The 25,122-nt window shown below is 38.0% G+C and overlaps 1 protein-coding gene across 1 annotated transcript in view; it reads right to left on the reverse strand.

The window, feature by feature from the left end:
- Positions 1-253: 253 nt before the first annotated feature.
- LOC119907940 (venom phosphodiesterase 1) overlaps positions 254-25,122 on the reverse strand; it is a 59,410-nt gene continuing 34,541 nt past the window's right edge. Inside the window, exons 14-25 of the mRNA XM_038725648.1 lie at positions 24,924-24,955; positions 24,569-24,696; positions 24,080-24,149; positions 23,839-23,926; positions 22,145-22,317; positions 8,426-8,471; positions 7,946-8,100; positions 6,688-6,823; positions 4,421-4,498; positions 4,209-4,341; positions 1,453-1,609; positions 254-551 (exon numbers count right to left, since the gene is read on the reverse strand). Coding sequence (XP_038581576.1) covers positions 378-551; positions 1,453-1,609; positions 4,209-4,341; positions 4,421-4,498; positions 6,688-6,823; positions 7,946-8,100; positions 8,426-8,471; positions 22,145-22,317; positions 23,839-23,926; positions 24,080-24,149; positions 24,569-24,696; positions 24,924-24,955 — 1,370 coding nt within the window. The 3' untranslated portion in view covers positions 254-377. The remainder of the gene's footprint in view (positions 552-1,452; positions 1,610-4,208; positions 4,342-4,420; positions 4,499-6,687; positions 6,824-7,945; positions 8,101-8,425; positions 8,472-22,144; positions 22,318-23,838; positions 23,927-24,079; positions 24,150-24,568; positions 24,697-24,923; positions 24,956-25,122) is intronic.

Consider the following 25,122-nt stretch of genomic DNA (forward strand, 5'->3'; position numbering starts at 1 on the left):
AAACATGAAAGGGTCATTTGAACAGGGAAAATATCCTGGAAAACCTGGAATATTTTGGTATGAAAGTTATCAAATATCCGAATGGAAGCCAGAATTTCCATGAGCTAAAAATTTTTGATGTTTGAATGAAGTTTCTATGTTGAAAAATGTGGAACTCAAGTGCCAAAAAACAGAATAATCATAGTAAAAACAGAGATTTTTAACATATGTTGGTTGGTTCTAGCATTCACACCAAATAAATAAACAAACAATGTTGGATAATAGATACCTTTAATCCATTGACAAAGTGATATCACAATTAAAGGCTACTTACTCAATAATAAATTACTTTTACAAATATTGAATATTAGTGATTTTTTTTGTGGAAAGGAGCAATTTCATTTTTTTCTTTGAATGGCAGCTGTGGGGCGGGTCTTCACCCTCAGCAGCTCTGGGACTGGTCGATTGCTTCCCCGGTACAAGTCCAATCCAGTGATCCACTCAACGTCTCTGACGCGTGATTGATGGAACCACATGTGATCTTCAACCCAGTGAGATTCGGCTTCTGTACTCTGTCGACGCAAAACATAAAGTGATTAATTATGTTACGTTTGACTGAGGTCAGAAAAAGGACTGTTTGTGATGAGGTGTCTGCACATTATGGCTTCTTTTCTTCTCTTTATTGCTTCCTGTTCTTAAAAAATAACTGGCTGAGGTTGTAATATGGTACCTTTGTTGATTTTTTTCTTGGTTGGGATTTTTCAGCTTTGCCTAACTTTATTACAATAAAACAAATTTGTATATTATGACATTCATGATCCTCAGAGGATGACTCCATGTGATCGTCGTGACACTCCGACCTTCCCTCTAGCTCCACTATAAAGCCACTTTACTCACACTTTGACAAGGTATCTCTCAAACTATCAGCCACCTTTTCCATCACATCTGCTTTGGATATTCATGGTCTGTGAGTTAGTCTTAATGTTGTTAGTGATCCCCTGACGGTCTTTGTAGGGTCATCTTCGAACCAACATGTACACTTCATCTCTAGAAATATCACATTCTAACAGATAGCTTACCATAGCATCTTTTGAGCACATTCATGCTGTCCAGAGAATGAAACACTTTGGGAAACTTTTAAGTACTGCATTCATTCACATTTCTGTGGAAAGCTTGCTACACAATGGGTTCTTTGGTCTTCATTTTTTGTTTTACTTGTGAAAGGCTTCATCCTGTGTGTTACTACACAAGGATGCCGTCACCCTTCCTTTCAACACAGGAACAGACAACAGTGTAGCTTTGTTCTGGACAAGTAAGGCAGTTAAATTAGCAGGTTTGTACTAAGTCAACACAAACAGTTTCAGTTCATCGGTCTGGCCCAGCATGAGGTGGCTCATAGAAAAAATAAAGACATGATACAGCTGAATGAATAAAGTGTCATCTTTAATAGGTGAACTCATTGGGATTTCTTACTTTGCAGCTTTCTGAGTTGTTGAGTCTGTGAGGCAGCAGGAAGGACACGGTCTGTATCTCGCCAACGCAGGAGGTCACAGGCACCGCTGAGTCCATGCAGCTGGACAACACCGCAAAGTAATGTGTGGGGATGGAGATGTTCGTGCCGGAAACAAACCTAGAGTCACACAAATGCACCTACAGTTATTCATCAGCAAAGGTCATTCCAACTTGCACATTTCAGCCCTGTCCACATACTGTTGACCATTTGGCGAACTTACACCCATCTTCTGTCTTATCTCTTGCCTTGCTTTCCATACATATTTATCTATATAGCTCTGCGTAGAACTTTGTGCTGATTCGCCGTAAGTTAAAAGATGAAATGTCTTGCTTTCTGTATTTCTCTTAAACACTGTAGCTTCAAGTGGAAGACTTTCTCAAGCATGACTACTTCTTTCATTGCTCTGTGTGAGTGGAAGATGAAAAAAGGAGAGAGAAATTTTAATAACCTGTCAAGGGTTATGACAGGCTGGTGTCTGTCCAAGCATGTAACTAGCAAAAGCTGGTTAAACTGCGTGCAGATCATCAGTGCAATACACAGCTGCGTCACAATGAGGGGAAAAACCAACAGTGTATAAAGTCACAATAATGATGGAATTTCTCCTAAACGCTGAGAACTTTCTCAAGCATGACAATTAATCCCCATTTTAAAAATCCCATTTATCAGACTAGGGGCCATGCTGCCCTGAAGGATGCCAGCAAATTATGTTTACCTACAAAATGAACTTCATGTGAGCAAGTAAAAGTTAAATAAAAGCCAAAACTTAACTTTGATGTCTAACTTTACTTTAACTTCTAAATCAAACATCAGCAATGTGTAGACAGACACAGGATTTACATGTGTAACACCAGATTTTTCATGAATTTCATGCGAGTCAGATCATTAATATTGAGACTGATAGAAATCCATAGTTCACAGGGTGTGTTGTGTGACTCTCACATGACAGCCCATTCCATAAAGATGGGGCCTCCTTTTCCAAAGAAAGTGACTTAACATGTATTCATTTAATCAATAAGGTTGTGTCAATGGTTGAAAACACTAAGTCACTTATCCAACAACCATTGACGCAGTGTGTGGTTCAGGGTTTGCTTTTCTTTGTCCTTTCTTTGTGATTATCGCCTTGTGGCCTTATCATTTCTGGTTACATCATATTTAGCTGCTCCAATTGTTGGAAATTAAAACAGAGCATTCTTGAGCAATGTATACATTGACCATGTATGTACATTGTATATTATACATGAAGAGATGTCCCAAAGATGAGGAAAAAAATGAAGAATGTGAAGATGAAGAATGACAAGAGCAGTGTCTTACTTCTTCAAGTCCATTATAGTGTAAGTAATGGTCCAAATAGTTGTTATAGTTGCACTTAATGAAGAAAGAAAAGAGTGGCTGTGTTTTAACAGTAAATTAACTGGTGTTGCATGAATCATAAATGTCGTTGGTCAGTAAGACTTTAATCTGTTCTGCTGCTACATTATGAACCATCCAAACCTCTGAGGTCATCTAGGACTGGTCTGCTTTCTCTAAAGTCTAAACCAAACATGGAGATACATTGTTCAGTCTTTATGCACCACACATCTGGAGCAAACACCCAGGAACATTCAGTCCTTTTAAATTAAGACTGTTCTCTTTGCCAATGCCTTTCAAAACAAACAGGACACAACCAGCAGGAAAGGTTTTTGCATTTCAGTCTCTGGAGTAAAGCTATGGAACAGTCTCAATGAGAAACTAAAGCAGTGTCCAAACATTATTCAGTTTAATTGGGTATAAAGATATGGTTTTCACTGGTTTGCAGGGAGGAAGAAGGGGGTGAATAATCAACGGGTGTTTTCTGGGGCTAGTATTTATTTTCAGTCTTGCTGTTGTTGTTATTATTATTTAATTATTTCTGAATTTTTATTTATTTATTTATTTATTTTATTTGGGTTGTGGACATGGGGTGGGATTAAATAAGTTTTTTTTCTTCTTTCCACTCCTTTTGGAATATGTAAGGAAACTGACAAGAGTTTAAAAAAAATTCTTTATTCATTTATTTATTATTGTGCTATTTAATTATTTTGATTAGTTTATTTGATTGCATTTTCTTTTCGGATGTTTCTGTTTTACATATATTGGAAATAAACACACTATGACTACATTTGGGAAAATTCTTTCAAATCTTGCACTGCACTGTTCTTTATTCTGTTCATACAGTTTTATTCCATTTTAACTTATTTTAGCTTATCCTGTGACAGACTATATACTTGTATATTGTCATGTCTTAAAACCTTTTTATGTCTTATATAAACTTAAATAAACCTGCCTTTATTTTAGAGTCTAATTCTGCCTACACAAGCAACCCAACACAAATAACAAATAGCCAAAATCTTGCTGTTTTCCTTTCGTCCATTGCTGTGTGTGTGTGTGTGTGTGTGTGTGTGTGTGTGTGTGTGTGTGTGTGAAAGAGCTAAAAAAGACAGAGGAATTGTAACGCCCTTTCAAGGGTTGTGAAAGGCTGGTGTCTGTTCAACCATGTAACTAGCAAAAGCTGGGTAAACTGTGGTTAGAATGTCAGTCCAATACACAACTGGGTCACACTGAAGGGAAAACACAAAGCTACAGTATATAATGTGTTTTAAACCCTGTCAAAGTCAAGGTTGTTTGTCTTAAAAAGAAGAAGCTGTAAACCTGGTAATGCTAATATAACCATCTTCACAAGGACTTCTTCTTCACTTACTGCTGGATCTGCTCTGGAGTGTCGTACTGGCCATCATAGTTGTAATCGAAGACGGGGCCCATCAATACGTTAATTCCGTTGTAAATGGAGGCATATTTTTTTAATAGGGTGCCGTGAAAGTAGTCCCAGATCTCTAAAATAGGAGAGATGATTAAATTAAAAGAAAAGTTGTAGTTGTATAGGTTTTACCGTGATATGAACCTGTAACTTACTCTTAAACTCTGGGTACATCGGCACTACATTACTCATGAGTAGAGCGTCGTACTGCTGGTCCACTGTTGCATTCAGGTCTGCAAAAAACAACAAGAAACGATGAATTTTGAATGTAGTTACATGTGGTGAGAGAAATAACTTTTTTTTTCGCGAGGGAGGCCCAATGGTTAGAATTTATAACTGTCTAGTATTTTCCTCTCTCCATAACTCTTACTGTACTTGTCCATTGAGACTTACGATTATTTACGTGTTCAAGTATCAAAATTAATATTCTATTTAAAAACAACAAGTTTAAAGCTTCCTGAAAAACAATACTTGTATGTTTTATCAAAAATGACTCAAAAGGGACACCCTCTATCAGCTTTACTTGGACTTAACCTTAATGCATCTGGCACTGAAAGCAAACAGTCCCTCTTTTTAACCTATTGTAAATATATTTTTCTTTCTCTGAGGTATAAAAAGGCCTAATGTACGTCTGTTTTAATTAATCTGACATTGTGTTCTCTTTTAAATTAAGGAGAGCGAGGACAGAAAGACAAAAAAAACGCGCTTCAGTTCTGTAGAAACAGGTTTCCCTCACTTCCAGAAATGGTGCAGCTACTCCATGTGTGATAAATGATAATAATGGTGTAAGACAAATTTCCTGGGAAAAAGTTAAGTTAAACAATTCTTGATTGGGTAAAAGCTACACCCCCCTATTGTTTTTGTGCTCCTTGATGCCAAACTGTGAGATATGGAGAAGAGAAATCCAGGTCGTTTCTACAGAAGCGAAACCTTGGGGTGCTTTTATTTAATTAAAGTGATTTTGTGTCCTTGGTGATCAGTAACAACACTATCACTACACAAAACACTGCTTTTAACTGCAGTAAATGGAGTCTGTATTCTGTACGGGAACAAAAGAACTATAGCTGCAGGCAAAACATAAATGAAAAAAAGTGCAGAGTCTGTGCATTTGCATTAAAATATCTAAATAATGTTTTAATGCAATAAACACTGACTTGAATGTGAACCTGCAAATAAGGTCCATGTACTGAAGTGAGAGGATTATACTTTCATGACAGGGTAGGAGACAACATCAAACAAACTCTAAATAGTCACACATGGGGATCAAAATTCTTTCCTGTTTTGAGAGTAAACATTTAATGGCCAACATGTCACAGGATCATGACTTTAATTTGTGTGGATTTTTCATAACTTGCAGCTGGATTTACTTAATTTCACCATAACTGGGAAGCTGAAAACTTGCATGGCCCTTCGCTAACACACAAAATCTGTTGGCTTGAGTCATTTATGGCTTTGGGACATGTGAGATAATGCTTTCTCTTTTTCTTGTGGAGCAGTGACAAGGCAGTGGTTAGTACTGTCACAGTCAAACTTGCTTATTATGGAGTTTGTATTTTCTCCCACGGGGTTTTCCAGGCGGAGTTCAAAACTATGTTGGATAATTAAATTGGAGGGTTGTAATTGCCTGCGAGAGTAAATAGTTCACTGTCCTGTGTGTTACTTGACGCCTCCCTAAAATAAGCTGAGAATAGCCTTAGCCTATAGAGACCTTACTCACACAGAACAAGCAGATGTAGAAGAAGAAACATCACACTTGGCTCTTCTTCTTACTTATATGAATGAGCCGCAGCTTGGTACATCAGTTTCTTAGTTTTTAGAGAACTGTCATCTTGACTGGACAGGAGTCATAGGGCTTTAATGCCAAATCACAATAGTTCCTGAATCAAGTGCTGTGAGTGCCTACACATAACCATAAAAAGTTAAATTTTTAGGAGACAGTGTTAATGAAAAGGTAGGAGCTTGGCTGCAGCTCAATATAAAGACCATGAACATCACAAGAAGAGAGAACAGAGGATGATATTTCTCTTTTTTATGATATTTCTGGAAGGGTTGCCAATGAAATAGGGCAGAAAATATAAGAGTAGATCATATAAAAGGGAAGAAGAAAGGAAAGTTTGTTTTGATTACATAAGATATGTGTTCAGTGATAAGGGAGCTTGTTATTAGTAAAAACAGTGTGCTGGAAACAACATTTATGTAAGGGTGGATGAGCTGAAATTCTGTGGAAAGTGAGAATTCAAAAAAGTGTGTCAAAGAGAGAGGAAGTGGGTGTAGTGACCCAAAGATGCTCACATCCTTTTACACCAACAACTTGTCAACAAACAAGTGTCTGTGTGAAAGTTTGCCCACCATGAGGCAAACTGTTGAGACTGACTCGGTTGATATTTGTTTTTCTTGGTGTTAGATGGGTGTTGATGCATACTGGGTGGATACAGGAAAGCGGTGGTCAGGTTCCTAGCACTGTTGTACTGGTCACATCTGGGACTGTGGGACCCTGGGACTCTGACATCAGCCCTCAGACAGAATGGTGTCACTGCTGGTAATACGTCCAAGCTTATCTAAGACAAAAGGAGAATCACTTCTTGACGCAATTTCAGATTAAAAGCGATCATCAACAGCCAAATCATTTTGGTTTCATGTGTCGTGGTTTTGAGATTCAGTCACTCTGTCGACACAGGAAGTTGCGGTCGTGATAATTTCATTGGAACTACTTGCTACCAAAATAAAGTAACCTTGACAATTATATGAAAACCAAAGCTATCTGCACAGTTTGTTATATGCAAGACCAGATAATCAACCAGGCAAAGCGAGCAACTCTACTGAGCTGGATTCACTGGCAACTGCAATAGTTTAGTGATATTAAATTAAACTTTTAACCCCTACAGCTCTGGCTGTGGCTCCAGGTTTTCCCTGCATTTTCCACTGTCTCCACCTAAGTACATGAGACATGACTTAACGTGACATACTTAAGGCAAGCCTCTCACTGGACTGGTACTTTCCAACCAATGTTGGTGTGAGTGGATCTTGACAATGCTCTGTGGACCGCAGGAATAAGCATTGCTAAAGCACAATATTCACTCGTGTACTTTTTAGTTGAAATCTATGGCCTCTTTTATTTTGCCCGTCAACTGTGCATCACCTTACGGCCGTCTTTTATATATTGATTGATTTGATTGCATAAATATATTGTTTTTTATTTTGTGGCTAAGGAGGCTCTTCAATTACAATAACATCCTCTTATTATATATTTGTCTCCACCGTCCAATGTCTTTCATTTGTTGTGTGGTGGCACTTTAAAGATGAATTCAGAAAGAGGGAGTTAATTGCAATATTTAGTCCCATATTTGCAAATGGACCTCTGAGCTTGCCAGGTTAAGAGAAAATAAAGTTCAGATACGTACATATTCTCTGTCTCTCTAGTATTTTCCCAAATACTCCACAGTGATTCTCCAAATTGCAACAATCCATGTGGGAACCATCACCCTATTGATACAGAGGTCTGAAACTTAACTCATAAGCAAGCATCCAATCCTCATGGGACATAAGAATTTTCAGGAGCATGCTTGTTATGACTCCTCTGCACTGAATCCTGCCCTGTGACAGGTGGTTAACCAATTTAAACATTTCTTGTATTGTAGTCATACATATTTATATTATTTCTTCACCATAGAGACACTTACTGGTTTGTCAACGGTGAAGGAGCTCCACAGAGGCATCAGGGCTTTGTGGCTGTAGCCGATAATGAATCCCTCCTGGTATAGGATGCAGTAAGTCTGGCCAGGCTGCAGCATCTGGGGACGACCAAACAGCATGTGTTTTTTCTCTGCAGCGGACTCTGAAAGAAGAAAAAATACAGTTCATTCTCATGAACCAGTTTCATGATCCATGTGGTGCAGAGATTTTGACCTTTGACAATGCTGGAAATCAGCAGGGAGTTGCATGCAAATGTCAAAATTAAATTCTGTAATGTGGAGAAATTTATGAAAGAGCACACTAATGAGACAGATTCCTCAAAGTGTTTGAAGATTACATGCAAAAAGTGAGACGAGTACTGATCTGGAATCCCAAATCTAGAAAATAAAATATTACATTTATAATTACAGATTTCAAAGACATTTAAAGTAATATCAGGCCTGTCAATCAAAATGGAACCTACTCACTTTCAGCTGCTGTCAGATTTAGACGACTGTTGATAGCATTTCCACTCTAAAGAGAAAGACAAACAAAACAAATATCAATATATCTGTATATATCCTACGCTTGTTTTTTCCTTTCTCTTTGTTTTTTTGGAAAATTATCAATATGGTACTCCATGTTCAATTCAACTCATGCTGTAAGATTGCCTGAATGTGAATGCAATATGCCTTGTTGTATGTTTGATATGAATCTTTAATAAAAACAAAAAAACAAACAAACAAAAAACCCAGTCTGATCAGCTGTTTCCGCTGTCGGGGTCTTGCCAGATATTCCCATGCATGCACGTGAAGAGGGGGGTGCAACGGGTGCTTGAGCACCTGCCCTTTGATGCCCAAAGTGCCCTTTTGTCAATGACAAATTTAATTCATTCATTCATTTTTAAATTTGTAAAGGTTCTTTTGTGAAGGCCTGCCAAATCAAACTATTAGTAACATGAATTAATAATAATTGCGCAGTAAATAAAATGACCCACATTATGACCTTTCATCTGATGACCTCATCCGTGACGAGCCCTCCCGTTCAGTAAATAATGTAAGAAAGATTCATGTGGCAGACAAAGACTATTGTGACACCCCTCTCCCAATGGCTGAGGTCACTGATTTGATTGTTTTGCTCAAAAACAATAAATCCCCCGGCACTGACGGTTTAACTGCAGAATTTTACAAAGTGTTCTCAGATCACTAAGCCCCATTTTTACTACAGGTTTTTATGGAGAGTATAGAGAATGATGCCCTTCCTCCTAGCCTCACTCAAGGGCTGGTTACATTGATTCCCAAACCTAGAAAAGACGTACTTTTTATTGATAGCTGGAGACCCATTTGTCTGCTAAACAATGATTACAAAATTATCGCATCAATATTTGCCAGGAGAATTAAAGAAATTCTGGACACAATTATAGATGAGACACAATCAGGCTTTATGAGGAATAGGTACATCTCTGACAATATTAGACTAGTATTAGATATTCTACTCTGACTTGATATTTGAAAATGGCTTCATCCTCTTCTTAGATTTCTATAAGGCTTTAGATACAATAGAACACCAATTTATTTTTCTGTCTTTAGAAAAATTTGGTTTGGGGGATTTTTTCTGCAAAGCAATTAAACCCTTGGCAACAGTTCTTTCAAACTGAAACATGGAACTTCCCCTAGATTTAATCTGAAACGGGGCATTCCTCAGGGATGCCCGATTTCCCCTTATCTGTTCTTACTCTGCACACAAACTCTCACAACTCACGTTGGTAACAGTGCTATACAAGGAATTTCTATTGCGGGCAGGGATATCATCATCAGTCAGTTTGCGGACACGGATCACAATCTTTTAAAAAAAATGCAAGCCAGATACCTGTCACCATTCAAGTAATTAACCAGTTTTCAGAGGCCTCTGGTCTATGCCTGAATATTAATAAATGTGAACTGTTGCCTTTAAAAGATTGTAATATACAAACTATTTGCACCATTCAAGAATCCAAGAAGTGACATACTTAGGTATTATTATCTCTAAAGATCAGAAAGTGAGATGTTAAATTTCACATTAAATTTCTCTCCAATCATTAAACAACAAACTGAACCAGTGGTTGCAGAGGGTCTTATCTCTAAAAGGCAGAGTGTTACTTACTAAGGCTGAAGGGATATCCTGGCTTACATACGCAGCTCTCTCTTTAAACCTGAACAGCAAAACTTGTAAAGATATTGACAGAATACTTTTTGACTTTGTCTGGAAAAACCGTACACATTAACTACAATGTGGACAAACTCCCTGTAAAACTGTCTACTTTTCACAAGCAGGTCCTTTTAGCATGGTCTCTAATAAATAAGCATGATTTCTCACCTCACAGGTATCCAATTTGGAATAATAGAGATATATTATATAAGAACAAGTCACTCTTTTTTGAGAGTTGGGTACAGAATCAGATTCTGCTGGTGGACCAGCTATTTAATGAAGAGGGGCGACTTTTTTCTTATTGAGAGTTTTTATCAACATATAACATTCCAGTTACGCAATATGCAATTGTATTTGACGCCATCCCATCAGGCACCATAATGCTTTTTAGACATACTGTCAGACTTCCACCTACTTGCGTCCCTCCCCGATGTGGCTGAATCACCTGTATGTAAATTCTGTTTTTTCCAACTTCCTTGAAATAATAAGAACATTCGTGTTTTACCGATTTGTAAATGACACTGACAAGGTGTCAAGAAGTGTCATTCAGAATAATTCACAGATATTACCCTGCTAATCATTACATGGTTAAATTTAAGAGAGACATCAATGTTTTTGTGAATGTTTTGCACCTCTTTTGGTATTGCTCACACACCAGAACATTTTGGCAAAACCTCAGCAGATTTATCATTGACCATATCTATAAAGACTTTGCCTTATTGTGGAAGAATGTTGTATTTAGCTTTTATAGAAATCAAAGTAAAGTTGTACTTCATTATAAATTTATTAATTCTGTTGGCTAAATTCCACATTCATAGATAAAAAACCTAATTTTGTACTTTTTCTCCATAAAGTTGTGCTTTATATTAATTTGATTTCTGGCTCCAACAAGAAAAAGGCGGTTAAAACTGTCACCATATGGTCCTCTTTCTCCTTGTAATAGCCTATAGGGCTTCCTCTGGCAAAACTTTACATAATTTTGTCTTTGTTTTATATATGTATATGTATACTGTTCTGTATATCTTTATAAGTCACATCTGAATTGTAACTCACTTTTTGCAATAAAGATGACTTATTTAAAAAAAAAAATTAAAAGAAACAAAAAGACACCATTAGTGATTCAAAGGGCCGTTAAATAAGAGCGGCCCTGGTGATTCAGCAGCTCTGACTACAGGACACCTGCGATCCTGCCGGTCAGAGGGGTTTGCCGCAATGTGCTTGTTGTGGGTTGTTGGATGTATTTTACAAGAAAGACACAAAGAGAGCAGCACAGTAGTTGTATATTTTTAAATATGGCCACTTCTTTTAACTTCAAACAACATGTCAAAGGGCAAACACATAACCGTGGTCATACACTTGGTTTTTACCCTGGGCGTCAGCATTTCCTCTGTGGACATGACCATATCTGACCACAGATGTATTGTTTTTAGCTGTGATTCGCCTGTTACTCATGCCGCCTCACCAAGCTCCCTGTGTTGTCGCATCTTTAATGAACAAAGTGTTTCAAAGTTTTGCGCATTCTTTCAGAGCCAAAGCCAACACCTGTCTGATTCCAACACCAACAATCATATCTATTATATATATTCATATACATATATACATATAATATACATATATTCAATCATATCTGCTTGTCGTCACTAAATATTACTGCTCCTCTAAAGGTTAGGCCTACGTCTAAAGCTAGTAAGCAACCCTGGATAAATGACAGCATTCGCAGCCTCAAAAGGGAATGCAGGAAAGCAGAGCGCAGATGGAAAAAATCCAGTCTCCAAGTCCATTACCTCAGTCTGAAGGATTTATTAATTAACTACAATAACATGGTTAAGGATGCGAGAACACACTATTTTTCTGAACTCATTACTACACATAAACACAATCCCAGGTTTCTGTTTAAGACTGTGGATCAGCTGGTAAACCCAACCCCTCCTTGTGCCTCAGCTGGAAGTAATGATGACTGTGAATTGTTTTTATCTTATCTTACCAATAAGGTGGTGTCAATCAGAGCCTCTATTACACCCACGGCCTCTTACTCAGAGGTTCCTCACCAGCAACAACAGAGTTTTAACCAGTTTTATCCCATCAACTTGTCTGAGCTTTTAAAAACAGTATCACAAATGAGAGTGTCCTCCAGCCCACTTGATGAAAAATTTTTTTACTGAAAGTAATGGATTCTGTTGGGCCCCATTTGATCTCTGTTTTCAACAGCTCCCTATCTACTGGTTGTGTCCCTGATTATTTTAAAACGGCTTGCGTGAACCCACTTTTAAAGAAACCTGGTTTAGATCCCTCCCTCCCACATAATTTTAGACCAATTTCAAAACTGCCTTTTATTGCAAAGATTCTAGAAAAAATTGTGTCCAAACAGCTGCTCACTGTACTAGAAAATAACAAAATATTTGAAAAGTTTCAGTCTGGTTTTAGGAAGTACCACAGCACTGAGACTGCCCTGCTTAAAGTCACCAATGACCTTTTAATGTCTGCTGATGAAGGCATGTGCTCAGTCCTGGTACTCCTGGACCTTAGCGCTGCTTTTGACACCATTGATCACAACATCATGTTAGACAGACTGAGGCACTGGGTGGGGATCTCTGGTACTGCTCTAGAATGGTTTTCATCCTACCTGTCAAATAGGAAGTTTTGTGTGTCTGTAAACAACTATGTCTCTTCATTCTGTCCAGTTAAATATGGTGTGCCTCAGGGGTCGGTCTTAGGACCCATTTTGTTTTCCTTGTATCTGCTTCCCCTTATTATCCATAAACATGGCATTTCTTTTCATATTTATGCTGATGAATATACTTGCCCGTCAGATCCACAGACCCTGGAATGCTGAGTTCACTTAACAACTGCCTTTGTGAAGTTAAAAAATGGATGTCAAATAATTTCCTCCAGCTGAACTCAGACAAAACAGAAATCCTGGTCATCGGGTCCCAGCAGATGGCAAATCAAATACTGCCATCTGCTGGTTCCCTAGTAAATCACAAGAACCTTGGTGTTTGGTTTGATAGTAATTTAAATTTCGAGCAGCACACCACAAAGCTTGTTCAATCATGTTTTTATCAACTTAGAAATATAGCAAAAATTCGATCTATGTTAACTTTTAAGGACACCGAGACCATTTTACACGCCTTCATCTCATCACGCCTGGATTATTGCAACAGCCTTTTCACCTGTTTAACCCAAAAATCTATTGATCGACTCCAGACTGTCCAGAACTCAGCTGCCAGGCTTTTAACCAGAACAAAGAAATATGACCACATTACCCCTATTTTAGCTTCATTACACTGGCTCCCAGTATGTTTTAGAATTGACTTTAAAATTCTATTGATCACTTTTAAAGCTCTTCATGGCCTCTCGCCTTGTTATATTTCTGACCTTTTAGTCCCATACGCACCAGCACGTACCTTGAGATCCTCGGGCAGAGGTCTGTTGTCTGTTCCAGAGTCTCGACTGAAAACTAAAGGGGACAGAGCGTTTGCTGTCAGGGCCCCGAGGCTCTGGAACAGCCTGCCCGAGGAAATCAGGTCGGCTGAGTCAGTGAACTCTTTTAAGTCCCTTCTTAAAACATATTTTTATAGGAGAGCCTTTCACGATCTGTTTTTACTTTATTTTATCCTTTTTATTTTATTGTATTTTACTAATTTTATATTGATTTTTCATGCTCTTATCTTGTTTTTTTGTATTATTCTGTACACTTGTTAAAGCACTTTGTAACTTGTTTTTGAAAAGTGCTCTACAAATAAGGATTATTATTATTATTATTATTATTATTATATTGCTGTGTGTCGCCTGTAGAAGTAACGTTAGCTGCCGACGACTGTGCCGACAGCTAACGTTACTTCTGCACACAGATAAACAAAGGTGCTCTGTTCACTTCGTTCTTGCTGTTTGAGGGAGAAAAGTTTCAAGGACGTCGGCGGGGTAATGTATTTTTTATGAAATTTGACTAAAAACCCTTCACTTGAACTAGGATTATTCCATCCATCCATCGTCAACCGCTTATCCTGCGTACAGGGTCGCGGGGACTAGGATTATTACGGTAAATTCATAAAAAAACGTAGAGTACCTTAAAATAATAAAACAACATTGGTAAAACAGGTTTATTACTTATTCCTCTGAATTATAGCCTACTTATCAGCCCTTTTTAAAACGATCATTTAAATCAGAACAGTATTTGAATAGATAGCAAACCTATTATATGAACTAAATAACTGGAAATACATGTAATAATGTCAGTGTCAAAATAAATAATATTCCTGACATCAAAGTAAAGAGTGAAGAAGAAATGGCCCTATATAGATTTCAGATAAAGGTATGAAATGTTAATGTGAAAGGAAAATGCTGCTCTGTCATGGTTATTATGGGCCAACAGAATGAACACACACACACACACACACACATCTTTTTAGATTTATGATTAGACATATAGTCAATCAAAATCCAAATATATCTGATTCAAAATGCAATATATAAAATCATTATCACAATATTATACTAATATTACTGTACTGTATATAATATACAGAAGCATCTGTATACGCATATAATGAAGGAATACATAACAATATATTTCTGTATCGATATTTGGAGAACAGCCCTATTTAAATCCTTGTTCCATGTGCCCCTTTTATACTTTGAGCACCTGCCCTTCCAAAGGTCTCTGCACGGCCCTGTTCCCATGACGCGTGGAGACATGGCTGGTAGCAGTTTTCCCGCTTGAAACACATTCCTGAGGACCTTTTTCTTAGATCAATGGCCATCAGTTCCATGCAACTGGTTTTGTCCCTGGTTTGGAACGCATACGTCTTGTTTATTACAGCCATGTGTAATTTCAACTACTGACGTAACTACGCTCGTCATAGCCTGGGGCGAATTAAATCTCAATATGTTCTGCACCCGGTTTTTTTTTCAGATTGAACGACGTGTTTCCTTGTAACGTTGCGAAACGTTCTGCAACGGGCTTCAAGGTATGTTTTCTCCCGTTTGGTGGGTGTGTCTCAGGTGTTACCCAATCAGCTGCCACAGGTTTGTAAACACAACAGTGTTAAAAAGGCAGGAAAGTGCAGTGCGCTTGCGTCACAGCAGGGTGTTCAAGGAATCACCGTTTCCGTTGAAAAAAACGTTTTGCTACGTTTTGTCTGCGCTGCCCTGGTTTAATCACTCCAACCCAGTTGATAGAAATGCACCTAATTTGCATTTTCTTCTTTCTTTTTTGAGACATTTCAAAAGTCGCTTAAACTTCGCATGTCACTTGGATGGAAGCATGGCTATTGAGTTGCTTCTTTTAGCACAATGCTGCAGTACCTATACTTTGCTCGTCTACTTTGATGTGTTCGTCTATGTCCAGCATCCAACCCTCATGAAAAATATCAGGAACTAAGCTGTTGCTTTTAAAAGTTTAAAACATGCTGTTCTTTAAACTCTTGCACCTTTTGTACAGGGTTTATATTTTATTTAAAAACTAAACTAGACATTTTCATTTATAAAGCCCTTTTAGGTCTTTTGCCTTCTTATATCTGTTTAAAGTTTTCTCACACGTAAAGTACATATCATTTAAGATCTAGTGAGGGACTACTTTGTAAGGTACCAAGAATGAGGACAGAAGCAGGAAAGAGGAGTCTGTCCTACTCCAGTCTAAGCTTAAGATTGGCATGCCAATTCTTTAGCTGCTATATCAGACATTCTAACGGACATATGCACTTTTTTGATTAGTGGTAGTTAGATCTCTACATTTAGTCTTTTTACTTTCTTTTGTTTTTATATTTAACTCATTGCATTTTTGTCTAAGTAGATAGTTTTTTCATTTTGTGTAAATTTGAATTGTATTTTTACTTTTGGTCAGCTGGGATTGGCTCCAGCCCCCCCGCGACCCTGTACGCAGGATAAGCGGTTGACGATGGATGGATTTTAACTTTTATATTACGTAATGTAGGCCTATTGTTTTTCAACTCATGGTTGAAAAATGTTATTTTACTATAGGTAAACAGGTCTCCCTTGTAAAAGAGACTGTGTCTCAATGGGACTTTCCTGTTTAAATAAAGCTTTATATATAAACTACTACTTTTTATAATATATCTTGACCTATTACAACTGGTGTTATGTGGAAATATAACAAATAGTCTATTTAAATTGAAATGATTTGATTTTTAGTAATTCAGTACATACTTTACCCAAAGACTTCCTGTTAACATACAGTGGGCAACATAATAGGACTGGGTTCTCTGTTTTCATCCTAGAGGGGCAGGAAAGAACAAAGGCCATTATCTTGTTTTTTTGTATTATTCTTTACACTTGTTAAAGCACTTTGTAACTTGTTTTTGAAAAGTGCTCTACAAATAAGGATTATTATTATCATTATTATTATTATAAGTGAGTCACACACAAATTCACACACAGTAGAGGCTACAATGCAAGTTGCCACCTGCGCACAAACAACAACATTTGACATTTCCAGAGTAGAAGACCAAACGTAGATCACTCAAGAGATAAAAGTGATAAAAGGATTACACAATCACCTTGAGGTCAATGAGTGACATTATATGGGCCCGAGTAGTTGTTGAAATTTGCAACCCAACAGCCATTTGTGGTGTTTCCAAGATTTTTGCTGCAATCTTTAGCAGAGGAAAATCATAAGAAATTTTCAAAGGATCTATGTAGAACAGCAAAACTTGATGATCATGAACATGATCTGAACATCTCCATTGTTGGCAAGGAGAACTTGGGCTGCTCAGTATTTGAACCCTGAGACTTTGAAACCCAGAAGTAGGTGACTTACTGTATGAGCCTCTGGTGGGAGGAATACCTCACAAGTTGACGCAATGGCGTCACATGTGACTGGGGTATTTGTCATTTTTAATTTAAAACGCTTTAAAACAGTCAAAATGTTAATATATATAAATTCCGAATAAAATCATACATGACGAAAAAAGAAAATGTTGTACATACTGTACAAGTTACAGCAAGACACTGAATATCACTGCAGTTTGACCGATCTAAAAACCCTTGGAAAGACTCCATATCTATCACCTAGTAACATTAGAACGAAGACTTGTGGAGATATAGATGTAAATTGATTTATCATTTTCTGAAAAATATAGAGTGACGGACTTCTGAATTAAGAAGGTACAGTTTTGGAATGAGAAATGTCTAGAAATTTACATTTGTTGTAATATACCATGCCCACTTAAGGCAATCTTTACCAAATTTTAAGCATTAACTGAGTAGTGACCCTAGATTGTACAAACTAAAATTTGTACGAATCCATTCAGCAAATTACGAAGTATAAACTTACCGCATGCGTAGCACCACCTAATGACAGAATATCCCAGGACTGCTTGGCAAAAGTCGGACCGCAAATCCAAACAGACATTTCAAGTTTAGTTACAATAGCTGAAGCCAATTTTCATTTACGAGCATTTATTTTAAATTCTAAAGACACAAAAGTAAAATTTTATGGAAAAAACATAATTTTCATAACTTTAGATCAGCTAAGGCCGTGGAAGATCCTGCCAAAGTTTCTAGTTGATTTGCCAAACGTTGTTTGAGCAGTTTAGAAAAAGCTGATAAGTGATAACATAAAACATAGCCGTTTACAAGATATATGCAAAAACATAAATTGTTTGTTATAGCACCACCATGAGGTTAATAACTTTTTTTTTTGCCTGAGTAGTGGGCGGAATTTGCAATCCACCTATCAATTTGTGAATTTTTGTCAGGCAGTTTTTGCTGCGCAAACACTTAGGTCAGAAAGAAAGAAAGAAAGAAAGCTCCCTAATTATTGATACACTGATGAGAAAGCCTTCCAGCAATCCAGGGTTCAGTATCTTTCCCAAGAACAGTAGTCTGTGAGAGTTTAAGAGCTAAGACCTAACCAGCGACAGTCAACTGCAGCTAGAAATGTACTTTGTCGTGTTTTACTTTTGTTTATGGTCTGTGTCTACCTTGTGTTTATGAGAATTTTAGTGTTCCAGTTCATCCCAAAGTTGTTGGATGGGGTTGAGGCCAAGGCTCTGTTCAGGCCAGTCAACTTTTCCACACTAAATGAGTCAGGTATGGCTGCAGCCAGGAGTCTCCCGTCTCATGCCCTCCTGTCTCACGCCCTCCCGCCTGGTGCCTTCCGCTAGTTTCTACGTGTCAAAATAAAAACTTGATATTGCTATTATAATGTTGTTCCAGTAATCTGGTAGAAATATTGTTTTAAAACGTAGTTTCAAGTGGAAATCGCGAATTATGTGTGTTACACACTCCTGTCCAGTAGTTGGCGGTATGCACCTAAACGGTGTTTGGAATCCGATCTTAATCAAGAGACAAAGCAGTAGCAGAAGGAGAAAGTGTCGGAGTCACGGGTGAGTGCAATCAATTGAAAAACGTAAAAAAATAAACTCTTACATTATGATTTTGGCCAGAGATATACTTTGCAGATTTCTGGATGTTACTGTTAAGTCCCTGACATTAATGTTACCTGCGATGACTTTAACACTTTGAACTGCAACAGCATTTCAATTATATGTTTGTTAGTGAATATTAGCGCAACACTAGAATAGAATATACTTTATTGTCCCCTAAGGGAAATTTGTCATGGACTCAAAAGTGCGTAGTGCATAGTAGTAGCTGCCCTTACAGACAATAAATACACATGAAATACAAAGCTGAAGACATACACGTAGGCTACATACACACTCTACTCCACTACCTATAGCAATTTATGATAACAGACTTTAGTGCTTTCTTTCTTGGATTTTACATAAGGAACACATCAGTGTCTTTTTTTTAAAAACACATGCAAAGTGCACAGCCTACTGTGCTGAGCAAGTCACTTGTTGCTAACAAAAAAGACTTTCAAACAAAAACAAATCTAAACACCGCACGAGAGCCAATCAAGAGTATGATTTTGTTCTGTTTTTCTTATAAACACAGGGTACGCTGGAAGAGGTGAGCTGCAGGGGATATCTTCTGAAGATCCCCACCCTGGATTCTGCAGCAATTTCTGCCAATGTGCGGGAGGACAGTGATAATGAAGAACAAAATAATAAACATGTTATACTCTGTCCAAGACTCGTTTTTATTCCTATATCCTATATTGTTTATTCCACACTGCAAATACAATTACTTATAGTGTGTGTTTGTTTGTGTCGGCTCATACACAGTACTGTAGTCCTACCTCAGTTTGTGTCAGCAACATCCTTTGCTTGTTTCATCACTTACATTTATGATGCACAGATGTTCTGTGGAAATCCTCTGTTTCCATCATAGTTTTTTTTAACGGATTTTCCATCTGTTTACCAGGTTTAGCAGCCTTGTTAAATATTATAAGTTGTTTCAACCCGTGAATCATCTGAGAAGTGACTGAGGTCTTCCACCATTAGCTGTTCAAAACTTATTTTAATTGGATCCATATATTTGAATAAATATTACGGAAAACGGGTGAGGTGTCACTTCACTTTACCTGCTCTGAGCACGCTGGGTTGGCAGCAACACACTGTCTACTGATCTCTTCTGCCACTGTGGCACATGGCAAATCAATAAAATACCAAACCAAGAAATGCTGACCTCGAAATTACATACATACTGGACAATTCTGCCCCTCAAGTTTTATGTTAAACTCCTGTGCAGGAAGTAAGTGTGTATAAAATCAGACTTTCATTCAGACCAAAGTCTGTGTCCCGTTTCCCGTCGCCATTTGCCGAAATTGTAGAAAACAATATAAATGGGGGGGCATTGGAAATAGGGGTTGGGGAAAATGAATACAGCAACAAAAGAGCAGAACATCTACCTAGCTACTAAGACTCATAAACAACAACAAAAATGATCAAGGTCTTTAGGAATTACAAGCAAATCAGTTCCAAGGGCCTATCTTACAATGTTAAATGCACCCAGACCTTTTTTATTTTCTGGCTTCACTAACTATCACAATCAGGCTAACCGGTCACATGAGACTGATTATCAACTCTGTAAGTCAACTCAACTCACCGGCGCCCAAATAGCAAAAAGTGGTGCGTATATGAATAATTATTAATTATTTATTTTTATTATATTCATAATATTTAGCTCAACATAAAAAGAAAAAATTAACTATTGCTTTTAATGGGTGCGACTGGCTGCGTGAAACGGACTTGGGAGCAAAATAAAACGTATTTCAAAGCGGTAAGTAGGCTTACTGTCATATCTTTGCTACAAATCTTTAGTGCTTCAATCAGTCTCTTGTAGGATGATGCTGGTGTAAAAAAGCATCTCTACATCACCCACAGCATCAAAGCTAGTTTTTCCAAGTCTGCTGCAGATTTCAGAATCTGATTACACAAGGATAAGACTTTGTCTTGTGACAACTGTCTACTGGAAGACCACTAATTAGCAGAAAACTTTCTTAAAGAATTCAACAGTCAGAAAAAATCTACAATACCGGGAACAAATGAAAAGCTCTGGCTCTAGAATAGTTTAGTCAGAAAATAACCCTGGAGTATCACAAAGTAACTCTGGGTTATGTCTGCTTCTCTCCACACTATGGGTGACAAGTTTGAAACGTGGGCGTCTACAGACAAGGAGAACCTGATTAAATTGACTCAAACTAAGGACTGATAGTGAAGATATCTCAACTTGCTTTCTCTCACATATGTCCCAAATTTATGGAACTGCACTGCTTAATCACTGGAGTACTCATGTAACACATGAATAGCACAAGTTCAACCACGAAGACTGTCCTTATGCATGACTTTTTCACAACTCCTTCTCTCTCCCCCTGTCTCTTATACACTCTGTCTCCCCCTGCCCTTAACAGCTGACTATAGGTTCACTTAGTCTTCCAATTATGTCACCACGATTAGCTCAGCTAATCATGAAGTCACCACCACATTTTAAATCTGTTCTCTCCTCTGGTGACAGCTGTCATTTCAGTTCGAATAACTGCGGCCTTCCTCTTCCCCATCACCTCTGGCTCACCAGATCCAGGCTGGCAGAAGCCTTATCATCAAGATGAAGTCTAATATTCCATTCAATGTATTACGTGTCATTAAATCATCATAGTTCACTCATTTAAGTTTCTCCTTATTGAAATTCCAGAGCTGAAAGTTGATGCCAGCCGGCACAGTTCATTAACAGGGAAACTCTCATCTGGGATTGGCTCTGAAACCTTATATGAATATGATTTCATCTCATATCATTATGAAACTAGTTCCAGGTCTGTTAATCTTGTTATATTTTTAACATGCCAGAAGTTCGACCTTGTATTGACATAATGTAAATGCTCCGTACTTGTATGGCGCCTTTCTAGTCTTTTCGACCACTCAAAGCGCTTTTACACTACATCTGCATTCACCAGTCACACACATTCATACACTGAGCCTAAGTGCTCAAACGGAAACTAACATTCACACTCATTCATACACTGGCGGAACAGCCGCCAGGGGCAATTTGGGGTTCAGTATCTTGCCCAAGGACACTTCGACACGCAACCAGGGGGAGCCAGGGATTGAACCGCCGACCTTCCGATTAACGGCCAACCCGCTCTACCTCCTGAGCCATAGCCGCCCGTAGGCGGTAATGTCTGAGGTTAAGATGAAGGCACAGACACTCACACACAACATATGTATTCCATTACTGAGTCTGTTTAAATGAGATCTGCTTTAATGCTACAGTGAATCATGACATTAATGCCTGCCAACTCTTTAGGCCCTATTATTTGGTGACCCTCCAATCCTTGTCCATTTCTTCACTTCACCTTTATAATGTTACGTCTCTTTTTCGTACTTTACTTCATTACCATCTTTTACAGCACAAATACTAAATTCTGAAACCCCAATTTTACCTTCTCTGATCTTTGAGGAGATATTCCGGTGAAAAACAATTTAGGCCTCATGCATGAAATGTTCATGCATAAAGTTGTCTCATTTTCTCCTTATTGAGTTTTCACAAACAAATTTAGGCAAAAAAACATTGTGAATTAGGCCCAGTTACTTTTATGCCATGTAATTGTCTCCAGTTCTTAGTGACTCTACTCTGCAATATTAAAATATGACAATACCCACCAGGGCAGGACAGGAGCATCCCAGGTTGTCTGTAGGATTGAGGCTGATCAGTGGACACTGAACAGGCCTACTCTGCTCTGCAGGCGGCACTGGTATGTGGTAGGGTTGCCTCAGGACGTGATTCATACTGCCGTGGGTCCCATTGTTGACAGTGGGAGAGATCTGCAGCACGTCTGCGTAGAACAACCACTGTTTAGTTTTGTGGACCACACCAGTGACTTTTACGTCAACTACAGATAATGTGTAGTTTACATTACAAGAAAACCTTTTCCCAGACCACACCAAAAGATTTTCATTTTTTCTGAGCTTTGAAAAACAATATATAAGACTGAGATCTTGCGTGATATAAGTAATCCATCACAGTTTAAACTGTGTGCTTCAGTTTTGGATAGCTATGGTGGTGCTCCAGGTGCAAACGGACTGGTTTTATAACTCTTCATGGACGGTGGTGGTGTGTTTTATCCTTTTGAGCTACCACAATCAAAATCTTCTCTCCACAATATCCATGTTAGGTCCCTGTTTTTTTTAAATCTACAAATGTTACCTAGCTAAGGTTATGAAAGCACCACCTGCCTCACATGAATGGTTTTAGATTACAGTATATCAGGGCTTTCAGTTAAGATTTATTTTTCTCTATGGTCACTGGTTTTTATTTATAGCAGCCCTGATTAGACCTTACACATTACAGGTTGCAGTTTCTTTGGATGCCTACTATTAGTGGTAAGCAGTGTTGGGCAAGTTAGTCAGAAATTGTAATAGTTACATATTTAAAAAAGTAAGATTATTACTTTACTCATTACTGGGTGATAAAAGTAACTAGCTACGTTACTATATTACTTTCCAGTGTTTCCCACAAAATGACTTACATGCTTACGAGAGAGAGAAAGAGGGAGCGAGCGTTAGGAGGTGATGCACAAATATATGATCCTCAATACAGCTCCTCAATCAAATATGATTTTAAATACGCCTATTAAACAATTTGAAAATCAACGTGTGGCGGTCTGCGTTAATAGTTATCCAAATTATAGGCTAATCATGGGAAACACTGCTTTCACTACCTCCCCCCTTCACCCGAAACACAGCAGTCTCTCCCGACTTTTTAACCAATATCATATTCATAACAGCAGCAAGGAGTGTGGTTTTCACTAGGGCTGAGACCAAATAGTAGAAGATTTGATGCTTCGATGGGCGGAGCCTGATTCGACTGTCAATCTCACAGTGAAACAAGGATCATGCCATTTTGACAATATGTTGTTTTATGTGTTCAACGTCTGATTTTAATTAGAACTACCAGTTTTCCAATAAGTTAATATACAGCCTATTACAATATACATTTAAACGTTTATTGCTGTAAATAAACATGTAAAAAGAATAAAACTTTCACTAAATGTTGTGTGTAATGTAATGTAAGTGTGTAAATATATCCAAAATTGTAACCCTAACGGGTCGTCAGTGCACTTTGGTTTTTGGCTATCAGCGGACATGAACAACAAAATCTGGTGCCGCTAAGCTGCCGCACAGTCGGATTCACGTCAAGGATGGTGCGTTCAGTAATGAGTAACGCAGCATTACTTGCATTAGTAACTGTAATAATATTACTGTTACACTACTATTTACTGGGAAAAGTAATATTGTTACAGTTATAATATTAATAACACTGGTGGTAAGTAGTCAAGAAACACCCATAAACTCACCACACATAAGATTGTACAGCTCGATGTTGGAAAAGGGTTCAATTTCTGTTTTGTACTGAAACTTGGGTCCATAACTGACAAACATGGCCTGCAAGAAAAGAAGTAAGAGATTTGAAACATTTATTTCAGGGCTGCAATGACAAAGGTAGCCAAAAATGTATTAACATTTCAGAGGCAGCAAAGAGGTTTTTTGGCAACATTACTGCTAATGAATAAAACAGAAGGAATCATCAGTGCTCACGTGCATGCTCTCAACATCGTTGTCATAGCCGTGATTGCCTCCAGAGCAGAATGTGAGTGATCCTGGATATCTGTGGGAACACAGACCAGGGTCAGGATGTGGTTCTTACAAATCACTGGTTTCAATCAGTGATGAAGTGCACATTCTGGGTGGAAAATTTCATCTAACTTTAAAGGTGCCTTAACAATGATGATGGTTAGATGAATAACCATACCAGGGTTTTTCACGTCTTACTCAATGGTATTCCTTGAAATGTCAAAATTTGCTTTTTCTATGATGAGTCACTGTATTGTTACCTTTCCTAGCTGTGCTCTGATTTTGATCTGTGGCATTTTCTGTGTGTTTTTGGCCTTTTCCATGATGGTGTATTTTGCTAGAAACCATTTGCGACCACACAAAAAGTTCTAAAACACTAGGCTGCAAGTGTGATTAAGAAACAACTTAAAGAACGAATAAAGAGAAGACAAACTGAAGATGCATGATGGATACCTCTCGAACAGCCATTTTGGGTCCACCAGGACGCTGACATCTTCAATACGACGGCTATTGGCAAAGTGGAGGCGCTTCGGCAGGTTGGCCTTCAGGTACGGCTTGATCTTTTGGTCGGGCTTCTTACACTGACATCAACGAAAAAATATACAGCAATTTTATTTTTAAATAGACATTTTTAAAAAGTAAAAACATTACAGTAGCCATGTAAAACTGATACATGAGCATGATTTCTTTGCACACAAGTTATCATTTCATCAGAACTTCTCATTTGTCTGGTGCCTATCCCTTTTCTGAATTAACTCCTTACTAACAGTTGAATATATAGGTGTTGATAAGAACACTGAATACTTACAGTCATGTCAGCAACAAGTCCAGCTGAGTCCCCTGTCAAAAGGAGAAACAAAATTAAGTCAACATTTTCAAGTCAACAATTCTGCATCTATTCTGTCAAAATATAAACAATGCAAACACAAATGTTGTTGAAAACAACATGATGCTGCAACACAAAAAGGGTTGTAAAAAAGGAATAGATCTATGGACACACTTTAGTT

This window comes from Micropterus salmoides, unplaced genomic scaffold (assembly GCF_014851395.1).
Source record: "Micropterus salmoides isolate LMB-PRFRI ecotype aquatic unplaced genomic scaffold, ASM1485139v1 Ms_hic_scaffold_17, whole genome shotgun sequence".
NCBI classification, from domain to species: Eukaryota; Metazoa; Chordata; class Actinopteri; order Centrarchiformes; family Centrarchidae; genus Micropterus; species Micropterus salmoides.